This window comes from Hemitrygon akajei, chromosome 11, assembly GCF_048418815.1.
Source record: "Hemitrygon akajei chromosome 11, sHemAka1.3, whole genome shotgun sequence".
Classification (NCBI taxonomy): Eukaryota; Metazoa; Chordata; class Chondrichthyes; order Myliobatiformes; family Dasyatidae; genus Hemitrygon; species Hemitrygon akajei.
In genome coordinates, this window is record NC_133134.1 from 142,496,797 (window position 1) to 142,516,991 (window position 20,195).

The 20,195-nt window shown below is 36.8% G+C and overlaps 1 protein-coding gene across 4 annotated transcripts; it reads right to left on the reverse strand.

Moving 5' to 3' along the window:
• Nucleotides 1-192: 192 nt before the first annotated feature.
• On the reverse strand, nucleotides 193-19,958 carry LOC140736088 (protein-L-isoaspartate O-methyltransferase domain-containing protein 2-like). Of its 4 annotated transcripts, none has more exons than XM_073061838.1 (6): nucleotides 19,852-19,958; nucleotides 15,241-15,565; nucleotides 12,208-12,310; nucleotides 8,120-8,291; nucleotides 5,071-5,194; nucleotides 193-1,199 (listed from the first exon to the last, which is right to left on the reverse strand). In XM_073061838.1, exons 2-6 carry the CDS (start codon nucleotides 15,545-15,547, stop codon nucleotides 820-822), a joined length of 1,086 nt encoding a protein of 361 aa, XP_072917939.1. In that variant the 5' UTR covers nucleotides 15,548-15,565; nucleotides 19,852-19,958; the 3' UTR covers nucleotides 193-819. The 4 variants fall into 4 exon arrangements, with proteins under 4 accessions (XP_072917939.1, XP_072917940.1, XP_072917941.1 ...); XM_073061839.1 differs by having other exon boundaries at nucleotides 19,696-19,933; XM_073061840.1 differs by lacking the exon at nucleotides 19,852-19,958 and adding an exon at nucleotides 19,573-19,706.
• Between the last annotated feature and the right edge of the window lie 237 nt (nucleotides 19,959-20,195).

The window sequence follows — 20,195 nt, forward strand, 5'->3', positions numbered from 1 at the left end:
GCAATAGCAGCAATAATTTTTTTTCCAAACATGCAGAGGAATGCAACTAAAACAGGACAATCAGCAGACATGAATTAAAGCAAGTTCCAGAGCATGTTGTTAGCAGGCTACAAACGTCTGTTAGTCACAGCTTGCAAACAACATCTATATTTAAATCAGGACTATGAGAAATATAGAAAAAGCTTAACTGAATCCATTTTTTGATTTATTTATTGCAGAGAAATTACTGAACAAACATTTAATAACATCAGTTCATCTACCAAGCAAATTGCAAAAATATGTAATTGTTACAGCAGTAACATTTTTAAATTATGCTAATAGTGAAAAAAATTCTAAAGTTACATCTTACCAGTTCCATTAAAAAACAATTTTGGCATATAAAGTACAGAACTGTGCTCAAAATCACCATGTTTACTCTGAGCTAAATAGTATTCAACTAGGTAAATACAAATTACAATATTTTGTTTAAATAAACAAGTTACTAGTCACCAGGAAGTTTCAAAGGGATAATAATTTCAAAATTTCTCTTTTCAACCTTGTATACTGTTTTGGAAGTGCACATCACAAACAATGCAATAAATGTACAGCAGAGCAAAGCATACTGTAGTTTTGCAAATACTCTACATGAGTACTTCTATAACTTTGTCTCAAATGAAAAAAACCCAAAATTTAGTATGAAACTATTAATAGGAAATTGCTAATCAAAACAAGTTTGGAAAGGTGCTCACTTATTTCATTGCAGTATATGTCCCCTTATATTTTTTTGAATTTTAACTCAAGTGCAATATTACAGTTAATATCAGCAGTTATTGTCAAGATTTATTTATCTCTGTAGTACAACAGATATAATTTTAATGGCTCTGGTAAAGGCAGGCTCAAGATCTTTTCTCGAAGCAGATATAATGGAGGGTCTGGTTTAAAGTCGCAGTACTCTTTTTCATCATCATCTCGCTTAGCATCCTCCAAGTTCTCATTGTTATTGTTGTTGTCAAAAGGATTTGATATTCGACTTGCAAAGACCTGCTTTTCAACCAACACAATTGCATCCATTCGTCTCTTGCGGATCCGCCTTCGTTTAAATCTGAATGGAACCTTTGGAGGAACTCCGTTATTTGCCTTGTCCTGATTTATTGTGTTTTTTAGAGTCCGACGAATGCAGATCCGAGTTAATTCTTGGAGGCTTCCAACACTAACTGAAGCTGTGGAATCACAAATGTTTTTAACAATTCACATTTTTTTATACAAACACCTACTGGTATACATTAAAATTCAATTAGCTATTAAAACAAATAACTTTTGGAGAACAATAGATCATAGAGTGAGAAGGTGTTTGCTTCACTTAGAATTGTACTTTTACTTAACGCTATGAAGTCTGCATAAAAGCAGAACCAAAATGTTTTCTTGTTACCAAAAATATGGTTTTCTGCTTGATGTGCAGAAGAACTTAAAAACATATCCAAACTAAGTAACAAATCTAATATATTCCAAATTAGGACTGATTTTATTAAAAGTAAATAAAGCATTTCCCATTTCATTGACCAGTGTAAATAAAGAACAAGTAGTTGTCTATAGTAGTTGAAATAAAATGCATTAGTATTTTAAAATAGATGTTTAGATCACTATTTTAAAAAAATGTTAAAGGAACTAATAGAACTGGCAAGATAATTAAACCAAACGTGACCATCAGCACATTATCCGGCCTCTTCAGAAATAATATATCTACAACATTTGACTGAAAAATCTTTTAAGTACTGCATAGCTAAAGGATCTCCAAAAAGCAGAGGAGCCAAAAGAAACACCACTTTAAAAAAATGTATGTTATTCAGGTTTCTCAATGCAACTGCCTCAAAAAAAAAATCTGCTTCCAGAGATTGGCAAGTAAACCTTTTTGGGATACATTCCCAGAATGATCACAGCATGGAAGATCATCATTTCAGGTTCTCTCCCCATTGCCCTGCAAATTCTTTCCTTTCAGATACTAATACGGCTTATTTTGAATGCTGGATCTACTGCCACTAATACCCACAGTACACTCCAAGTCTTAGCTGTTTGCTATGTAAAAAAAAAATCCTCATGTCATTTTTGGATCTGTTGCTATCACCTTCACTCTATCCCAATTCTCTATTCTGCCATCAATGGGAGAAAAAAATCTCTATTCCCGTCACTGGTTCACAATGTCCTACATTATGCAACACTGCTTTCAAAACATTTGCCACTTTAACAAATCTGACAAAGGTTCATCAACCTGAAACAATAACTATTTCACTCTGCAAATACTGCAGACTGCTGAATACTTCCAGCATTTGCAGTTTTCTATGTTTAAACTCAGTTTCTCCATTTAACTGTCACTGATGTTCATGTTACAATGCTTTTAAAATTATCCACATGTTTGAATCATTTTCATATCATCTCTAACCCCTCCCATATCCACCATTTGTCTTCTATTCTCTCTCCCTCCCCTCTAGATGTCCTCCCACCATTCAGTGCTGTGTTAATCGGCTACTCTGAAAATTCCTGATTGAGTTCTATCAAATTCCTTTAAGATGCTTCCTAATCCCCTCCAACACTGACCAACAGTTTACCCACTCATTTGGCTTGGTGCCCTTTTCTCACTCTCTCAATTCTATCAATGATCAACGCCTTAGAATGTTTTCTGCATGAAAACAATGAGAAATAAATGCAAGTTGCTATTATGACTCAATGCAACAAAACTAAGCTGCCAGAGGAAAATAGATATAACATTATAATTCCATACAATATAACTAGCACCTTTTCACTTTCTTTCCAGCTAATAATCAGCAACACACAGTGCAAACATATTACTCCTCCCCCCCCAAAAAGAAACTGATTGAACCTGTAGTGCTTAAATGTAGAATTCTATTCTAAACAAAGAATTGCAGTACAAATGTCATCAAGTCTTCAGGTAAATAAATGTTTTAAAACCAAATACATCTGTTAAGCTTCATTTTACTTATGAGTTTAAAATCATATATGAAGTGACTATTTGGAGAGATTGATTTTACTTTGTGACTATGTCTTTTAAAAATAAATTATTGGTATCTCAGAAATTTAAGGCTGCAAGCCATCTGATCCTTTGTGTTCAGAGCAGATGAAAAACTATGCAGTCTAATCCTAATCTCCAAGGTTACTGTTTGTAAAATACATGTTATAAAATTAATACGTTTGTACTGTACAACATTACAACAACATCTATATTATATTTGCATAAGTAAGGTGAAAGTATTAAAATACTCCCAATATATGCATATTTAGGCTTAGAATGTGTTTCTTGAAGAACTATGCAATTCTTTGTTAGTACAGCTCAAAACAGGAAATGAGTCATGACAGCATTCTCATCCACATCCACTGTAAACACACGTTAGGTTTTGCTCAATATCTTTACAGATCAATTCTGGCTACTCTTGCCAAGAACACAAGAGTGAACAAACAAAAGTATTTATACTAACTACTAATAATGTGTGGCTGATGGTCAGAATGGATTAATTGTGCCACATAGCCTATCTCCATGCTATATGACTCTTTAATATCTCACAAAGATGAGGACAATATTTTGTTGCATTTTCTAAGTACTCAATGCAATACAGTAGATTCAGTGAATTTTCAAGGTGGTCCATAAGATACCATATGAGGGAATTTGTATTGTTAAGTGTCGACTTTGAACGTTGTGAAGTCTGATTGTGACTGGTCAACAGTAACCCTTAAAATGCTGCCAGTGGGAAATCAGCAATTGCAATGTCAAAGAATGAACAAATGTAGATGATCACAGCCTGGTGTTTGCATGGATTGAAAGTCATTTGTTGTATCTACTAGCAAGGGTTCAAGGGCATGTTATTGGGAGGTGTAGAGAGAAATATTATAAATATCATAAATTGTATACAAAAATTAGAAATAAGAGTGGAGAGTTTAAAATTTTAGCACATTATAATATTGGCTTTGACAACTAGAAGTACGTAATCATCATTACCACATATGATGAAAGGTCTTTGATCCAAAATATTAACACTGTTCTTCTTCCCATTGATGGGATGTGATCTGCTCAATATTTCGAGCATTTTCTGTTTTTATTTTAGATTTCCAGCATCTGTATGTTTTTTCATATTTCATTAGTTGTAATCATCCTCTTTCCATGTTACTAAGATACTAACTAAACTTTTAACCACAAGCATAGTCACAATCAACCTACGTGAATGCACAACTACTCATTACAAGAATATTCAGTTGCTCCATTTGAAAGTAATTCATGTAACAATACTGTTCTAGTATAATTAATTAACATGCACATTTGCTAACTTTTAAACAAAGCACAATTAGACTTTGTGAAATCTGTGAATGTCAAACATAACTGCTCAGGACTCACATTAAATTGGAAAGCCTGTTGCTCTATAACCACAAATGCTACTAAAACTCAAGTAGCTCCCAGCTACACAGGCCCCAGGCAAACTGGCATTTTGTCAAGTTAAACTGCAAGCCAGATGATCTCAGTCTAATAATATATGTATCATGTCATTTATGTGATCAGAAGTCTTCCAAATGGTAGAAAATACTTTGAACTTAAAGCCATTGAGGTTCAGTGCAATACAGAAAACAGGTTTCATAAGCAATCATGAATTTAAATACAAATACTCTTCAACTACCAAAGATTGCAGTAAACCCTAAAAATGTGACTTTAAAAGCCTTTATTTAAAAAAGTATAATACAAATTCATTATAAAGCATACAAAACTATAGATTGTTGTCCTGTTGAAATAAAAATCTAGGAAAAAGATTTCTTATATATAAGGGATCTTAACATTACAACACAAAAACATTAATCTCAATCACAGAATTAAAAATAATAAGTCAATTGCCATTCTTAAACCACAGGTAGACCACTTCAACATTCCAAGTTGTGACTCTTGCATTCCCTTTGCTCACTGGCAATCAATGTATGGTGTTTATGAAAAATAAATAGGATATAATTATATGTTGCACCAGTTCAGTTACTGGAAAATTAACATTTTCACTAAATACAAAAGACTATCACTAGACTTATCAGTCTAATAAAACTTACGCAATTGAACTGTTCGTACTTTTCCACCATCTGAACTACATGGTTGGATTAAAGGAGCAAAGGAGACAGCCAGAATTTTTTCTGTTTCCCAAGTATTCATTCCTGTACGCATTATTTTAGTTAGCTGCAACAAAGAATCCAGAAATATGTTTATCTTCAGTTTTAAATTAACATTAAGAGGGAAAATTTTCAAAGAGCAAGTCCCAAGCAATTAAAATGAACAAAATCATAGATGTGGGAACTTTGTTCATGTAATGTATTTCATTCACCATAAACAACTTCTTTAATGTTGAGGGTGTTCTGCAATAAAACTTTCTATTCTTGGATTTCTATGTAGTTAGCTAATCTAAACTCAAGCTTTATGATACCTTTATTTACATATGACCATTCATAGTACATAATGGGAACTCGGACATCTCTAAAAGGACAAAGCAGAGATTGGAGTGGTCAGTTCTTTTGTGAAAATAGAAATGGAGGTGGGAAAGTTGAACTCAAGACATGGTGAGCGGAAACAAAAAACAAACCAGAGCAAGCTGCAAGTACTGAAGCAATAAGGAGGATGTTTAAAGATAATTTTGATCATTTGAGTAATGGCAAGCGGAATTTATCATTACAAGCGCAAAACAATGTACTTTGAGGGTACCAATAAGGGTAGGACATACCAGTGACAGGTAGGACCCTAGACTGAGCATAACAAGGATCTGGATGTACAAGTGCAAGGATCACTGAAGATGGCATAAAGGCTACTTCTTTATAGTCAGGCATACAATACAAACTCTAGGTAGAACTTTATAAAAATTTGGTTACGCAACAGACTGCAAACTATGTACAATGTTGACCACCATATTACAGGAAGAATGTGATTGCACTGGAAAATGTGCAGAAGGGATTTACCGTAGATTCCGGATTATAAGCCGCTACTTTTTTCCCACACTTTGAACAGCTTTGAACACTGCGGCCTTTACTACGGTGCGGCTAATGCATGGTTTTTTTTCATGCCGCCAAAAACATTTTGCCTCGTAACAGTAGACCAATAAAATTGATGAGTAGTTCACAGAGGTCCAATGAAATTGTACGATAAATCAAGCGCACTTTCACAATTAAATTATTGTAAATCAGTCATTTGTACTCACCCTCATCAACATGGAAAACACTCGAAGAAAAGCATTGTGCTGCCTTTATGGCAGTTATTTAGTTTATAATATTTTCGCTTAGTAATTCATTTGTTAGTATTTTCTAGTTAAAGTTAGAAGTGTTTTAAGTATATTTGTTTTCTGTACTACATCCCGGGATGCTATGACGTCACATCCGGTTTCGCCGCGTCTTGTGGGGAAAATACCGGTTTGCGATAAACGGAAAGGAGGGGGCGAGCGCATTAGACCCGCGCGATGATGCAGCTTTTAAGTTAAAGGCGATCAATAACTTTTCCTGGTAGGCTGCAGTATATATTTTTTTACCAGTCGTTAGGAGATATTGGAATGTTGTTCGTGCACTGTTCAGTAAAAAAGTATACGCAACGTAATTTGTGCGTTACCGATACCTATGTATATTTAAAAGTAGCCGTGTTACAGGCACGGTTCGAAAAAAAGCATTTGCAATATGTATTTGTTTATGTTACCATACAGATTTAATTAAAAGTTAAAAAATCCTCACGTGTAATATCTTTCTGTGTAAATATCTCATATTACAACGTGGGACCCCTGCGGCTTAAAATCCGGTGCGGCTTGTACAAGTACAAAATTGATTTTCTTTCTAAAATTAGAGCCTGCGGCTTTTAATCAGGTGCGCTCTGTAGTACGGAATCTACGGTACTATGAATTGCTTGGAATAGAGTGTTTTAGTTGTGCATTTGGAGCCGAGCCTGGGGGGGGGGGGGGGGGGGGGGGGGTTAAGTTGCTGTTGCCTGATAGAGAGAGACAGAATTCAAAAGGCATAGCTAGGAAACTTCTCACCAGAAAAAAAAAGGGTCTGTAGACTTAGTGTAGGGAGTTTAAAGGGATAAGAGGAAGAATTGTTTCCATGCAGAGAATGGTCAGAAACTGGAATGTACTGCCCAAGTAGGTGGTGGGAGCAGGCGCTCTCAGAATTCCAGTATCTGTACTTGAATCACCAAGGCTACAGACCAAGTGCTAGAAAATGGGATTAGTAACGATGGTCAGCATAGATAGGAACTGAAGGTCTGAAGCACTCTAAATTTAGCTTCATGAGTGATAAATATGGTAAGGAAACAGATGCCCATAAATAGCCTGCAATCATTGTCAAAGGATAGAGAGGCACATAGACAAATTTTTCATGTAATGATTCATAAGAAAAAAAACCTATACATTTATAACTCTGTGGTCCAGAATCATCATGAGCAATGAGAGGTTGGTTGAGGTATAAAGAGGCATACAAGAGAGAACAAATCTTTTAGGCCATCGAGTACATACTGAACTTCAAACTGCTCATATAGACTAATTCAACAATAATTCAATTTTAATTCACCACACTTCAAGACCCCCCTCAGATTCTAGCACTCACCTAAACATCAGGAGCAATTTACAGTGCCTAATTACTGTACCAACTCATAGCATGGGAGAAAACTAGAGCACCTGGAGGAACCCTACATGATCACAAGACCATGTATAAACTCTACGAAAACACCTGAAGTCACGATGAAAGCCAGATTGCTACACCTACAAGATAGTATCTCTACCAGCTGCTCCATTGTAGACTTGAGTGAGCTTGATATAGTCAAGAAAGAATGTTGTTATGCTTATCATTTCCATCTGTATTACATGATAAATAACTGAGGGAATAAATAGATTTATCAGAAAATAGAACAACAAACACTAAATAACTGGGAATGTGTAGATGCAACTATTACTTGGGAAGAAAGGGGGATGGGATACATAACAATTTACTTTGTTGAACCAAGGCAAAAGATAACGAGTTGAAAAAACAAGATAACTGTGATCATGTGGGTAAAGTTACAAATAGCTAATTAAAATTTATACAAATCCTGAATGCATAACATTGTTAGCTTGAATTACTCCAAATTTATACTTACTTTCTCTTCCAACGGCATGACAAGAATTCCGCCAACTTTTATGAGATTTTTCATATACTCTTCATGATCTTTTTGAACGCCTGCCCCACAATAGACTCTGTCATACTGTCGACTATCTGATGCAATCTCTAGACAGTTACCCACCACAAAAGATGGCTCACAGAATTCAAACCTAAATTTATAAAATCACATTACAAATGAGAAAATTCTTTTAGTTCAGTTTATCTTGATAATAATCAATGTTTCTTGGATTAACAAGCTATAGTTTGTTTGATACTATGTGAATCTTTGGCTTTCATGCACAAATTATCTGAAAGGGAGTGGAGATGAACTATGATCAGAAGATAATAAAGTAAGCCAGTACAGAAAAAATGGCTCACACATACATATAGGAAGTGAACACAAGTGCAAACAATTGTAAGGATTATTCTGTTGTGTACATATCCAAATTATCTTTAATGGAAAAATAAGCTCACCAGTGAAGGAGCTAAATAGGACTGTCATATTTTAGAGGGCAAAGAAAACCAAAAATAATATTCTACGTAAAGAAACTGATTTTGCCAAAAGCTGTAAAAACTGAGCAGCTATGAGATGTTTGAGTCAATTGCTAATGCACTGTAGGCAGAGGAAAAGATTTTAAAATGGTCCAGTGCAATCTCACTATGCAGAAAATTGCAAAACTAGAGCTGCATATTCCATAAGACTCAGGAATAGAATTAGAACATATAGTTCACTGAGTCTTCTCCACCATTCCATCATGGCTGATCCCGAATCCCACTACACCCCATACACCTGCCTTCTCGCCATATCCTTTGATGCCCTGATTAATCAGGAAATGATCAACTTCTGCTTTAAGTATATCCACAGACTTGGCCTCCACCACAGTCTATGGCAGAGCATTCCACAGATTCACTACACTCTGGCTAAAAAAATTCCTCCTTATCTCTGTTCTAAAAGGTTGCCCCTCAATTTGGGCCTCTAGTTCTGGACGTGCCCACCATAGGAAACATCCTCTCCACATCCACCCAATCTAGTCCTTTCAACATTTGCTAGGTTTCCATGAGGTTTCACTCTTCCAAATTCCAGTGAGTACAGGCCCAAAACTGCCAAACACTCCTCACATGTTAACCCTTTCATTCCTGGAATCTCATGAACATCCTCTGGACCTTTTCCAATGACAACACATCCTTTGAGATATGGGGCCCAAAACTGTTGACAAGTCTCTAAATAACAGCCTGACTAGTGTCTTATAAAAGTTCAGCATTATCTCCTTGCTTTTATATTCTAGTCCCCTTAAAATAAATGCCATAATTGCATTTGCTTTCTCTAACACACTCAACCTGTAAATTAACCTTCTGGGAGTCATACCTGAGAATTCCCTAAGTCCCTTTGCACCTCTGATGTTTGAACCTTCTCCCTATTTAAATAATAGTTTGCATTATTGTTCCTTTTACCAAAATGCATTATCATACATTTCCCAACACTGCATTCCGATTGCCACTTTTTTGCCCATTCTTCCAACTTGCTAAGTCCTGCTGCAATCAAATTGCTTCCTCAGTACTACCTACCCCTCCACCTATCTTTGTATCATCTGCAAACTTTGCCACAAAGCCATCAATTCCATTATCCGTATCACTGACAAGCTGAAAAGCAGCAGTCCCAATAATGACCCCTGAGAAACACCACTAGTCACTGGCAGCCAACCAGAAAAGGCCTCTTTTACTCCCACTTGCTGCCTCCTGGCTGTTAGTCATTCCTCTATCCTTGCTACTTTCTTTCCTGTAACCCCATGAGATTGTATCTTGTTAAGCAGCCTCATGTGTGGCACCTTATCAAATGCCTTCTGAAAATCCAACTAATTGACATCCACTGCCTTTCCTTTGTTACTTCCTTGAAGAAGTCTAACAGATTTGTCAGGAAAGATTTCCCTTTACAGAAACCATGCTGACTTTGACTTTTTTTTATCATTAGTCCTCAAGTACCCCGAAACCTCACCCTTAATAATACTCTAATACTTTCCCAACCACTAAGGTTAGGTTAACTGGCCTATAATTTCCTTTCTTCTGCCTTCCTCCCTTCTTAAAGAATGAAGTGACATTTGCAATCTTCCAGTCCTCTGGGACCATGCCAGAATCAAGTGATTCTTGAAAAATCATGACCAATGCATCCGTCATCTCTTCAGCAATCTCTCTCAGACCTCTGGGATGTAGTCCATCTGGTCCAGTTGACTTATCCACCCTAAGATCTTTCAGTTTGCCTAGGACTTTTTCCCCTTTGTATTAGCAATGGCACTCACTCCTGCTCCCTGACACTCATGAACCTCTGGCACACTGCTGGTGATTTTAATATGAGGACCGATGCAAAGTATTCATTGTTCATCTGCCATTATTTGTCTCCCTTCCCTCTACCCATTACTACCTCACAAGCATAATCTTCAGTGGTCCAATATTAACTCACTCTTTATACAACTGAAAAAACTTTTGGTATCCTGCTTTATATTATTGGCTAATTTGTCCTCATCTTCCCCTTTCTTTTACCTTTTTTAATGGCCTTTACTTGGATTTTAAAAGTTTTCCAATCATCCAACTCCCCACTCACTTTTGCAACCACATATGTCCTTTCCTTGGCTTTTATGCAGTCCTTAATTTCACTTGTCAGCCACGGTTGCCTACCCCTGCCATTTGAGAACTTCCTCTGTGGGACAACATACCTATCTCCTGTGCCTATCTATTCATTAAATAAGAATGTCCTCAGAGCAGATGTGATGCAACACAAAAAGACATCACACAAAAAATTAAAGGAAAATTGTGAAAGTTCCATTACTTAATGAATTAACAACACACAGCTATAACCTTTGTAACACACAAAATACTGGAGAAACTCAACAGGCTAAGTAGCATGTATGAAAGGAAGTGAGCAGTTGACATTTCGGGTCAAGACACTTCAGTGTTCAGCACTTCATGTTTTTCAAGACAGTCAGCAAATGCAGAATCTCATGTCATCCTAATCTTTACAATAATGGTGCACAAAGCAGTTTAAAATAATTTACTGCAAGCAAGATCTGATGGAGTAAGGATTACATAGCAAATGGCAATGAAGCCAGATAAAATCAGAATGCTCAAAAATAAAAGTAAGCACTGATTTGTTGGTGATTTTCTGTATTATTAAAGGATCTAAGTAAACAGTTAGAAAACAATTCCAATGCAGAATCAGCTCCACATGTGAAACTTTGTTCTATAAACAGCTCTTACCCAATTTATATTTGAAGATGGGAGGAGAGCACAAGATTTTGTGTTTCCAATTGCATTACAACTCGACAATTATGCATATATTATTTATTAGCCTATTTTACCAGCGTTTATTTAGTGGAAAAAACAACATTGCTTGAGCCCACATTAGGAAATGCTTTTAATTGCCTGTGCCACAGTTTGGAATTGTATTTAAGCAGGAGCAAAACTAAACACCCTGAATTACACTTACAGTTTTGGTTGTTCCCTTAAAGATTATTTCAAAATATTTTTTTGGAAGCACAGCACCACTGAATAGAATTATTCATAAAATAACAGTGGTATAAAACTATTCCAGTGAAAGGAATAGAAAATACTCAGGCAGTTCTAACCCCAGCTAGACATGACTTCTCCCGTTTCTGACCCCAACTCCTACTACAGTCCCAAAGCCATTCCATAGTCTGAATCGGTAGATTTTGCTATACATCCCCTTACACTCTGGACGCTGGCTCTCAGTGCAGGCCAACAAGTATGACGTCAAACAATCAGATACCAAATATTCAAAATTCTGGATTGGCCACCAATAAGAATGAACATTTGGGCTTATTTTACAAACCTTATAAAGGCTGGATGTAAAAATTGGACTTGCAATTATTTCCATGGCAAAGTCAGCACATAAACATGGATTACTACCTTGGACAATAGGTATTTTCAAACATTCAATACAATTTGAAATTGGTCTGAATTAATCAATACAATTTGTGAAATTTGCATTAAAACAAGCAGCTTTACTTTTAATATTGATTCTCCCTTAATATCTAATCAATTAGAAATATTTAGCTCATGGTCTAGAGTACTCACTTATCAAAGCTATCGCTATTCTTGATGAAGTTCTCAAGCTTTTGGTTGGCATATTCGACAACATCAACATGAAGCTCTATTCCATGATTTATTCCAAAGGGCCCTGTAGGCAGAGGATTAAGTTAATAGAAGGACTGCAGTCTGGAATGGAAATTAGTCTGCTTAAACTCCAGGACTTTATTGTGTCAGCAAAGAACTATAAAATAATATGATAGCGAATATTAAAGATTTTTAGAATTAAAATATCAATTTTAATACAGAATGCAATGGTATATGCTTACTAACCATAATACAGTTATCTACAGTTACAACAGCTGCAATCGTTAACTACTAAAAGTAATATAAATGAAAGTGTTGCTTCACAAGTGAAATCAGGGAGGGTCAACAACAGGTAGTCAACACTGCCCAAAGCATCACCAGCACCAGTCTACCTAGCATCAAGGATACATATACAGAAAGGTGCCACAAAAGGGTCAGTAACATTACAAAGGATCCCACCCACCCTGCTCATGGACTGTTAGTTCCACTTCCATCAGGGAGGAGCCCAAGATCTTAAGGCACAAACTAACGGAGATGGGAGTAGACTCTCACATGGTGGATTGGATAGTGGACTACTTGACAGATAGACCTCAGTATGTGCGGTTGGGAGACTGTAGGTCTGACACGGTGGTCAGCAGCACAGGGGCGCCGCAGGGAACCGTACTCTCTCCGGTTCTGTTCACCCTGTACACATCAGACTTCCAATATGACTCAGAGTCCTGCCATGTGCAGAAGTTCGCTGATGACACAGCCATAGTGGGGTGTGTCAGGAATGGACAGGAGGAGGAGTATAGGAAACTGATACAGGACTTTGTGATATGGTGCAACTCAAACTACCTGCGTCTCAATATCACCAAGACCAAGGAGATGGTGGTGGACTTTAGGAGGTCTAGGCCTCATATGGAGCCAGTGATCATTAATGGAGAACGTGTGGAGCAGGTTAAGACCTACAAGTATCTGGGAGTACAGTTAGACGAGAAGCTTGACTGGACTGCCAACACAGATGCCTTGTGCAGGAAGGCACAGAGTCGAATGTACTTCCTAAGAAGGTTGGCGTCATTCAATGTCTGCAGTGAGATGCTGAAGATGTTCTATAGGTCAGTTGTGGAGAGCGCCCTCTTCTTTGTGGTGGCGTGTGGGGGAGGAAGCATTAAGAAGAGGGACGCCTCACGTCTTAATAAGCTGGTAAGGAAGGCGGGCTCTGTCGTGGGCAAAGGACTGGAGAGTTTAACATCGGTAGCTGAGCGGAGGGCGCTGAGTAGGCTACGGTCAATTATGGATAACTCTGAACATCCTCTACATAGCACCATCCAGAGACAGAGAAGCAGTTTCAGTGACAGGTTACTATCAATGCAATGCTCCTCAGACAGGATGAAGAGGTCAATACTCCCCAATGCCATTAGGCTTTACAATTCTACCTCCAGGACTTAAGAACTTTTTAAAAGCTATTAATGCTTTTTGAGACGGTGATTTAGATGCATATCATATTTTTTTTTTACTGAGTTAAGTATTGTATGTAATTAGTTTTGCTACAGCAAGTGTATGGGACATTGGAAAAAAAGTTGAATTTCCCCATGGGGATGAATAAAGTATCTATCTATCTATCTATCTATCTATCTATCAGAACATCCACAACAGGACCATCAGACTCAAAAGCAGTTACGATCCCCAAGCAGTATGGCTGATTAACACCTCCACCCACTAACCCAACCCTTCACACCCCCAACCACCATCACTTTATCTTGTCCAGTCAGTCACCTTTTGTACAGACACTTCTGTGCCAAGTGTCACTATGGACTTACAACAAATGCATATAAGCTATCTTACATATTTATATTTATAGTGTTTTTTATTATTGTGTTCCTTATCTTGGTGTGTTTTTTTTGGTGCTGCATCAGAACCAAGTACCAATTATTTTGTTCTCCCTTACACTTGTGTGCTGGAAATGACATTAAACAATCTTGAATGCCTGTCTAAATTGATTTATCCAAATGTTAACTGTGATGACTTCTAGCTGCCCATCACAACTAAATTATTGATATGAACTGTAAGTTCCATCACATACTAACCATAGGTTTAAATGCAAACAAGAACTACAGCACAGACAGATTATAATGCAATACCGATAATATTTAACACAAGTATTTACAATATTTAATGCAAACTGGTCTTATGGAAGTTCTACATTATCTACCCAATTCTTGCAGTAGAATGTTGAAAAACACCCAAAATGTGGTACATAAAACGTACTGGGCAAATTTTGGCAAGCCACTAACAGCAATTTCTCTTAGCTCCTTAACTTCAAAGAACAAAGGACAACTTGAATTCATTCAGGACCTTTAACATTGGAAAAACATGCTGAGGTATTTTACATAAATAAATTTCCAACAAGATCTTACATAGCTATACACCATATTTTGTAAGTTGACTAAAAAAAAATCATACTTCCAACTAAATTTAAAGAAAAAGAGAACAAGAAAGTCAATAAAAAAATTAAGAACAAATCATGTCTTAGCTAACAACTGTGGAACAATAAAGGAAAAGGGTAAAATATAACAATGTAGAAATCAAGAGGCACCAACACTGGATGGGTTGCAGAAATTTGGGAGTTAGAGAGAAATGGAGCAAGGAATTTGAGGAACACGATTGAGATTTTTAAAGTGAAAACACTGCCAGACCAGGAACCAATGTAGATCAATGACCAATGGCCTCAGAAGTAAACAGGACTTAATGTTCAGCTTTTAGACCCAGGCTTGTTGATAAATGAAGTCTTACCTACCATATTAAGATTTGGTCGTCTTAAGAATACACTCAACAGAATTTTAGAAGATTCAAGTTAATGAAAAGGTGTTAGTGTAAATACTTAAAGACTGCAATTAATTGCTTGTTACTGTGAAACATCAGTTTTTTAAAACTATAGTCTTGTGCTTAAAATAGTTTTTCAGTGTGTGACTGTAATTAATTGAAGCCTTGAACTGTAACATGTTAGCTCACCTAAAATTAAGCCAACCATTGTACTCAAATATCCGGTGCCACTTCCAAGGTTCAAAAAGGACAATCCTGGCTGTAGGTCCAGTGCTTCCATTACTTCAGAGTAGATGCATGGTGCAGACAAATGGATATTACCATTTTTCCAAGCCAAATCTTTATAGGCATTATCCTTGTAAATTTCCAAGTAATAATCTGCACGATCTATGGCTCGGAAAGCTTGTTCTACTACCTCTGTACGGATATAGTGTGCTTCTTTCAGATTGTCAATTAAATCATCATTGTCTTCACCAGCACTCACAGCACCTCCCATCTTTTTCAGCTGTTAAAACTGAATTCAAAGACATTGTTAAATACTAGAGGACCAAAAACCTCAATTCAACAATACATTAATATTGAGCAAGACTACTGACATTAATGAAGTTAAATAATACACTTTAAATTGGTATATGCTAATACATTCTTCAAATACCACCAAAATAATGTTATAATTGGTGATACAAATCTTCATTTCACAAAGTATATTTAGCATTTTATGGAAAATACTCTTTCCATCAAGTTATTTTCAAGTAGCTGTGCTAATAAAATCTTCAACTTGTACAAAATGCATACATGGCAGGGTTTAATAAACCACATAAAGAGGTAAGACGGAGTTTGATTTCACAAACATTGACAGGTGTCAATGACAGGAGCACTGACAGGTGATTGCCAACTAAAAATCCGGCAATTTCCTACTGCAATGAATTTTCCTTGGGTGAAAATGAACTGCTAAGCACACAAAGATGGTCTGCAAAATCAAAAAAAATCCAAAAATGATTACTACCAATCAAAAAGTAACATTCTGAGCTTTACACGTTTACTGAAGAGTGAGCTAGTAGTATTGGTATGCAAACCATTCCCTTATCTAATTAATTACCAGAGATGGGGTAACAAATCAACAGGACCATTGTCAATGACTTTACATTCCAATCACATTATAAAATTCTTGAACTATTATCACTATCAACAGTAGCTTATTCTGAACAATTTCACTTAGCAGAAGTTCTATAAACCTACACGACAAGAAAGTATTTTAATGTACTTAATTATTTACTTAATTATTTCCTGAGTCTATAAAATTTCTTTGTATTGTTTCAAATGCTACAAAAAGCAAAGAACTTAAAACATACTTATGCAGTCTCATCAACTTGATGGATAGGACTTTTCTTTGTATATTTATGGATCAGGGGTCTTAGATCTAATACTCTAAAGCAAGTCAGCTGACCTTGGGAAATCCTGATCTTCAATCCTAATTTATTGAATCCCGATGAATGGTCTCAGTCAGAAACGTTGACAATATATTCACTTCCATATAAGCTGCATGACTTGCTGAGTTGTGTCTGTCTGTCTGTCTTAATATTCAATGACACTAAACTGTTCAATTTTGCGCATGGTTAAATGAGTCAAGTTGTTTGGATATCTCACAAAGACAAGTAACCAGTCAAACTTTGTGCTATTAGAAGGATAGACTGCACTTTTGGAATTATGCCAATAGTTGGTTCCTTCAGGAAACAGGAGAGGCAGCAAAACTAAAAATAGAAATCCTCTGTGCATTTACATCAGAGAAATAAAAACTGCAACTCTCCTATTGTAACCATCTATTCACATTGTTACAAATTGGCTAATCATGATACCAGGTTAGCCAATGCTCCTGCACAGTAATTCTGAAGTTCACAATTCATTCCTTTTCTTTTCCAAACAACTCTTTCCAACCCCCACTGAAAACACCACTCTTCAACCAGTCAACATACACGCCCTGCCTAATTCTTTCCTGTTCATTACTATTTGACACCTCTTCAACATTTGTTACTTGGTTCTGGTGGCCTATACCAAGCAGCTTTCCTTCAAACCAGTAGCCAGTCTCTGCCACACTGTGTCTCATAATTATATAATATTATTTCAGTTAATTATTTTAGCATTTCATAGAGGTATTTGAAAATGATTAGCAGGGCTCAATTAAAAACGAGAACTTTTGATCAGCAAATCTATAAAGTCTTTGAAAACAAAATAATCCAAGCAAGCAGATGATCACAACATGTATCAAATATTTTAACTGAAGCCACAAAATTAAAAAAAAAATGACTGAAGAGTGGTGAAGGCATACAATATCAAAAATTAGTGGGAAGCCTGAAGATGGGGAGGTTTTAAAGAAATCAACAAAAGACAATATAAAAAGCAATAAAACAAAATGAAATATGAAGGTAAGCTAGCCAATAATATAAAAGAGGATACCAAAAGTTTTTTTCAGATATATAAAGCATAAAAGAGACAAGTGTGGATATCACACTACTAGAAAATGGTAGTGGAGAGGTAGTAGTTGGGGAACAAAGAAATGGCAGATGAAATCAATAAGTATTTTGTGTCAGTCTTCACCGTGGAAGACACCAGCAGTATGCCAGAAATTTGAGTGTAGAAGGTAGATAAGTCACCTGGACCAGATAAAATACATCCCAGGGTTCTTAAAGAGGTAGATGAAAAGATTATGGAGAGTTCAGTAGCAATCTTACAAGAATTGCTAGCTTCTGCAATCTCCATCTTTCAGTGAGGGAGGCAAAAAGCAGGAAATTGTCAGCCAGTTAGTCTGACTTCAGCAGTTGGCAAGATGTTAAGAGTTCATTGTTAAAAATTAGGTTTCAGAATGCTTGGAGGCACATGATAAAATAGGCTGAAATCAATATGGTTTCCTTGAGGGGATAGCTTTCCTGACAAATCTGTTAATAATTCTTTGAGGAAGTTACAAGCAGGATAGCGAAGAGTCAGCAGAGGTTGTTTACTTTATAAGTAGCAGATGGAATACAGTCTATCATCAGGCAATTGTGGCAGAAGGAACAAACGGAGAGAATTTCAGAAATTGGAGATACAGAGGGACTTAAGAGTCCTAGTGGAGGGTTTTCTAAAGGTTAACTTGCAGGTTGAGTCAGTAGTAAGAAAGGCAAATGCAACGTTAGCATTCATTCTGAGAGAACTAGAATATAAAGCAAGGATTGCTCGGACTGCATTTGGAATATTGTGAGCAGTTTTGGACCCTTGCCTAAGAAAGAATGTTCTGCCATTGGAGAAGGTCTAAAGGGGGTTTATAAGAATGATCCTAGGAATGAAGGAGCATTTGATGGCTCTGGGCTATGTACTTGTTGGAGCTTAGAATAATGAGGGTGATCTCATTAGGCCTCTCAATATTTGATAGGCTACAGAAAGAGTGGAAGTGGAGAGGATGTTTCCTATAATGGGAGAATCTAGGACCAGAGAGCACAACCTCAGAATATCAGGACTTTCCTTTAGAACAGAGACAAGAAGGAATCTTTAGCCAGAGGGGTGGTGAATCTGTGGAACACATTGGCAAAAATGTCTGTGGAGGGCCAAGTCATTGATATATTTGGAAGTTGATAAGCTTTTGATTAGTAACAGCATCAAAGCCTATGGGGTTTAGAATGTGGTTGAAAGGGGTAATAAATCAGCCATAATCAAAGGATGGTGCAGACTAGTTGGGTAGAATGGCTTAATACTGCTTCTATGTCTTAAGGTCTAAATGATAATCATTTTGCAATGCTGTTGGAACCAAAGACAAACTTTAAAAAAAACATTCAGTCTACCTATAAAAGCTACTTGTGTGATTCCAACTGGAGCACATACAAGACTGCATGAACGAATGCCAAAGCAAATCTCATTTTTAAACCGCACCACCAACTGCAATTACATTTTCAATATTGGATGCCCAGTTATAATTTGAAATCCACCAAAACAGCAAGCAGAATTTAAAAGCAATAGATCTCCCCTTAAATAAAATGTTAATTTTAAAATATAGTACTTAATTTCCAGAGTGACAGGCAAAAAAAGACATTAGAAATCACTCACTTTTCATTAATAACCTACTTGAGAGGATCCAATTTGTCTTATTTTGTCATAATGAAAAAGCACAGGGATTGGAAATATTCTGTAGTCTGTCCAGCCAGTCTCAAACACTTTATGAACCATCCTTTCCCCTCAAATGTCAACATAATTTTCATTCAAATCTTCAGAGATATGCTTTCCCTGACTTGCAGGAAAAAAAACTAATTATCATTGTGCGTTAACGTGTGTGAAAAGCGTGTTAACTCTAAACTACTCGTGTTCTCTTACTCCTAAATTCCCACATGCTCTTGAGTATGATAATACCAAACGTATCGTCGAGGCAAGTTATACATTTAAGAATCTGGAGCTCGTAAAGTAACCAGTATCATATCTTGCAATATCTTGGTCTAGCTAGAATGCCGAAAACTACATAAATAGTTTATCAGTGCTTCCTGATCTGCCTTCAGTTACCTTGCTGTATCGGGACAATGAATAAGCGCAGGTTTTAGGTGATTCCGGTAGCACTGTATTTAACATTTTGTGGTTAAAACTGAACCCGCTACTGCCCCGCCTGGCCTGTTGGTGGCGCTGTACCTCGCCTGTCTCGAGCTGCAAACATTGAGGCTGCAACACCACACAACGGGACCGCCGCAACGGCACCGGCCGGGCTTCAACATTTATTTCTTTCCATTTCTCTCCATGTCGCATCGCAGGTGTCGAGACGACGGCGGGCATAGGCTCGCAGCTTACCACGTCGCGCTGTCTGGGCTCTTTTGTCAAACTGCTGTTCAGCACTCAGCTCACTTCACCATGTAAACACTAAGCAGTGACGGCAGCAGGAAATGCGTCAGTCGCATGCAAATTATAGGGAAATATATGCTAATAAAAGACGGGGCGTCTGCGCGATGTGACTGCTTTGGACTGCTGTCCATTGGACGTCATGTGTTCCGCGTTTCAAAAGTTTCTAATTTCTAATATTTTTACAATTTTGATATACAAACTGGCAAATGGCATTTACTGTATTCATAAATCTTCATATATCCCACCGATATTGTTGATGGTGCTCTCACATAAAGTATTTCTCTGATTCTATA

Coding starts and splice junctions, on each gene's coding strand:
- LOC140736088 (XM_073061838.1), bottom strand. CDS start 15,547: ATGGGAGGTGCTGTGAGTGCTGGTGAAGACAATGATGATTTAATTGAC. Junction 12,311..15,240: donor AATGGTTGGCTTAATTTTAG/GTGAGCTAACAT, acceptor CTCTGCCTACAG/GGCCCTTTGGAATAAATCAT. Junction 5,195..8,119: donor TCATGCCGTTGGAAGAGAAA/GTAAGTATAAAT, acceptor TCTTTGTTGCAG/CTAACTAAAATAATGCGTAC.